At 56.5% G+C, this 3,779-nt stretch overlaps 1 protein-coding gene across 1 annotated transcript in view; it reads right to left on the reverse strand.

Annotated features, from left to right (window-relative positions):
* TDRD9 (tudor domain containing 9) overlaps window positions 1–3,779 on the reverse strand; it is a 46,049-nt gene that overhangs the window by 35,958 nt on the left and 6,312 nt on the right. The window contains exons 3-6 of the mRNA XM_015565394.1: window positions 3,431–3,528; window positions 2,091–2,312; window positions 1,605–1,727; window positions 527–607 (exon numbers count right to left, since the gene is read on the reverse strand). Coding sequence (XP_015420880.1) covers window positions 527–607; window positions 1,605–1,727; window positions 2,091–2,312; window positions 3,431–3,528 — 524 coding nt within the window. The remainder of the gene's footprint in view (window positions 1–526; window positions 608–1,604; window positions 1,728–2,090; window positions 2,313–3,430; window positions 3,529–3,779) is intronic.

Here is a 3,779-nt window from a genome sequence, read left to right on the forward strand (position 1 = left end):
AAAAAAAGACCGTACCCTTTTATGTAATGATGTTTACTTTGAATTTATATTAGTTCACACAAACACTCCATCCATGCTTTTGTTCCGGCCCTCCGGTCCAGTTTAAGAACCCTTTGTGGCCCTCGAGTCAAAAAGTTTGCCCACCCCTGATCTAGGACATAGTGCATCTGACTGGGCTCAGACTCCCATGCGCTTTGGTGCTGTTTTCAAAACAGCGACTGCAGCTGCACGCACACGCCTGTCCACGCAGAGCTTTCCCACGCACCGGGGCCCCAGCACCAGCCTCTCATCGGTCAGCTACTCTCAGGCCCTCCCCTCCAGGCTGCACTGTTACAATCTCAGCAACACGGCGCCCAGTGGACCACACTCCCTCAGAGCAGGCCTCCCTCGGCCTGCTAGCCAGACCCGGTGCGCTGCACGTGGCAGGGACCTGTAAGGGTCCCTGTTAACGTTAAAATACAGAGAAGTGAAAGGACAAAGTAAGGGTCAGTCCTAAGCCGTCCTGCTCCTCCTGAAGCCGCATCACCTTCACAAAACGGGAGTTTGTCCTCAGAAGCTTGCGGACCACCAGCAGCAGGAAGTCCATTTCCTCGGTCCGCTCGTGCACCTGCAAGAGACGCCCGGCACTGAGGGAGGGGAGGGGCCGGCAGGGAGCCAGCGGCTCTGCTGGGTCAGTCCCGCCTAAGAGAATCCCACGGGCATTTGGGTAGAGTGATGTTTAGCATCCTTGGCCCTGCCCACTCAATGCCAACAGTGCCCAGGCCACGGTTACAGCCAACCCCCCACCTGGCCCCAGCACGGAGAACCACGGGGCCACGCCCATGCCTCTGCAGGTCACAAGTGAACTACTGCTCAGTGGTGAGTGCCGGATGGCAGCGGCCGGGGCAGCAGTGGCTCGTGCACTGCAGGACCAATGACCGGAGGCTGGCCCTGAAGACGGCGCGCGGCCAGGAGAGCTGCAGAGGCGGGGGCCGCGCCTGCTTCGTGGCCCTCCTCACACAGAGGCCTTCCTGGCCAAGAGCCACCCTGAGGGCCTGGAGACACCCTGGCCTGCCCACCCCAGCACCAGCTGACAGCAAAGGGACAGGACCTGGGGCTGTTTTCCCATCACTTAGTCAGGACACCTCAACATGCAAGCCGACAGTGACATGCTACTGAGGGGCATTCCTCTGCCAACTGCAGGGAGCAGCCGCTCGCGCCAAAGCAGGTCCCTCCCAGGGCGTGGCACCTCCAGCCCGCTGCACGGTGTGCGGAAGGAGCAGGACAGACACCCGCCGCTGACACTGCGTAACGCTCACACATCATGGCTGGGGACCCAACAACGCCTGGGCAACCCTCATGACGCCCCCAGGCCCCAGAGCATGGCCTCGCACTTCACTGTCTCCCACTTGAGAGAGACAGGAAGCTGCTCCTCACGGAAGCCCCGAGGGCCTCTCCTCCATGAGGTGGGCAGGGCCCTCAGCCTCCCCATGGCAGTTCCCATCCGACCCCGCTGCTCCTGGGCTCCGGGCTGGGCCGAGGCCCACACAGGCATCAGGCCGCCACACCGGCTCCGTGAGCCGTGAGCTGAGACGCAGCAGAGCACAGCGGGGCAGCGCACGCACCTCATCGATGAAGATGTGTGTGAAGGCCACCAGGCTCTTGGCGCTGACGACCTTCTGCAGCAGGACACCGGTCGTCATATAAATGAGCCTGGTGTCCTCCGTGGCCACCTTCTCCAGCCCCACCTAGGTGGGGGAGGAAAGGAGAAAGGGAAAGTTTGCAGGTTTAAATGGCTGCATTTAACTCCAAAACATCCATTTTATCAGGGGGTGATATCATTTTTACATTAAGACAATTATGTATGGAAACATCTACATACAAGAATATAATTAAAAGGTAAAAGTATAAAAGCCCTAAGTCAGAAAATTCTTTTTTCCTATTCAACTGGAAAAAAAATTAAAGTTATTTCCAAGAAATTAGGAGTTTCATTATTTTTTAAATTATGCCACAGTTTAAGCAACTGAACTCATTTTAATCCCACAGAAAATCATCAGATTAGACGGCAGTTCACCGTGCCCAGGAGCACGGTCCTCCCGGGCCCAGCCCACCTGGTAGCCCACCAGGCCTCCCAGCGTCCAGGCGCGCTCCCTGCTGATCCAGCGGGCCATGCTGCTGGCCCCGATCTTGCGCGGCTGGGTGACGGCGATGTGGCAGTAGGCGCCGCGCTGGAGGCAGTGGTCCAGGACGTACTGCGGCAGCTGCGTGCTCTTGCCGCTGCCTGTGGCGCCGTGAATGATCACCACAGAGTTACTTTCTATCAGAGAAATCACCTGCAAGTGAAAACAGGTCTCTCACCATTCCTGCAAAATTAACAGTGACGTGAAAGGACCTAAGAACCAACGCTCCTCTTGAGAAAGCTTCAGGGTGACCTGCCTTCCGTCTTTAGAAGCTACTGAATAGCCACCTGAGCAGCACAAAGGAGCATTTCAACCAGTGTGACCACCACCGGCCACTGTTTCTACAGGAACCAGACCAACTTCCCCCTCTACTTCCCAACCTCTTCATCTAGAAAAACGAAACACCAAGCAGGTTTCTACAGCTCTTGCTAAGTCTAAATTTCAATTATTCTTAAGTTTTTAAGTGATTCTACTGAGAAATATGAAAATCTAGTAAGAAAAACATGGAAACATCGCTATTACTACACTCAGTGGCTTTAAAAGTCCACTTAAGCCGAAACCGGTTTGGCTCAGTGGATAGAGCATCGGCCTGCGGACTGAAAGGTCCCAGGTTCGATTCCGGTCAAGGGCATGTACCTGGGTTGCGGGCACATCCAACATGGAAACATCGCTATTACTACACTCAGTGGCTTTAAAAGTCCACTTAAAACTCTTTAGACACCTGTTTAAGCAGCTTCCACTGCCCACTTACAGGGGCCATGGGCATCTTTAACCCCCGACCCCCGCCAGGCCCTGCGGCCCCCCGCCCCCGGGTTTCTGTGGGCGAGTGCTGGCGTCAGGGAGCACCACTCAGTGTGACTACTGGCCTCTATAGCCTAGCAGTGTGTCTCCTCTGTCAGCGTGTGTGAGTCCATCTAAAGCAGAAAGGAAAGTTCCACCTGGAGCCCTGTGTCTCTCTGTGAGCGCGCTCCCCCGACACACAGTGTGGAACCGTGGGCCGCTGTCCTGGCGGCGAGGTCTGCTCACGGCTGCTTCAGAGGACGACTGGGCAGCAGCCACGTGAGAGAAGAGCAGCGCGGACGCTGAGCAACGCAGCACAGCCCAGGGAGGCCGGGCGCTGGCGGCGGCCACGCGAACACCCTGCCGGCCTCCTCTGCTCAGAGCCTGGCGCACACAGGCACTCGCGGGCTCGACACTCGGACTGTACACCGAAGGGGTTGGGCCCGGCACTATGCACACCGCAAAGTCACACATGACAGGAAGACTCTTACCTCTTCCTTACACCGATTTATAGGCAAATCGGGGTACGTATACGTTGTCTCTGGGATGCACGGGACATTGCTGGACTTAGCCAAAGGTGGCCTTGGACCTGGATTCAGACAAAATGAACACAAAGCTATTTCTTCTCTGAAAGAGACAAGGCAGCCCCAGCCGGTTTGGCTCAGTAAATAGAGCACTGGCCTGCGGACCACAGAGTCCCGGGTTCGATTCTGGCCAAGGGCACGTACTGCGGTTGCAGGCTCCTGGTCAGGGCTCGTGCAGGAGGCAACCAATCGATGTGTTTCTCTCACATCGATGTTTCCCTGTCTTCCCTCTCTTCCACTCTCCCTAAAACTCAAT

This window comes from Myotis davidii, unplaced genomic scaffold (assembly GCF_000327345.1).
Source record: "Myotis davidii unplaced genomic scaffold, ASM32734v1 scaffold480, whole genome shotgun sequence".
Lineage (NCBI taxonomy): Eukaryota > Metazoa > Chordata > Mammalia > Chiroptera > Vespertilionidae > Myotis > Myotis davidii.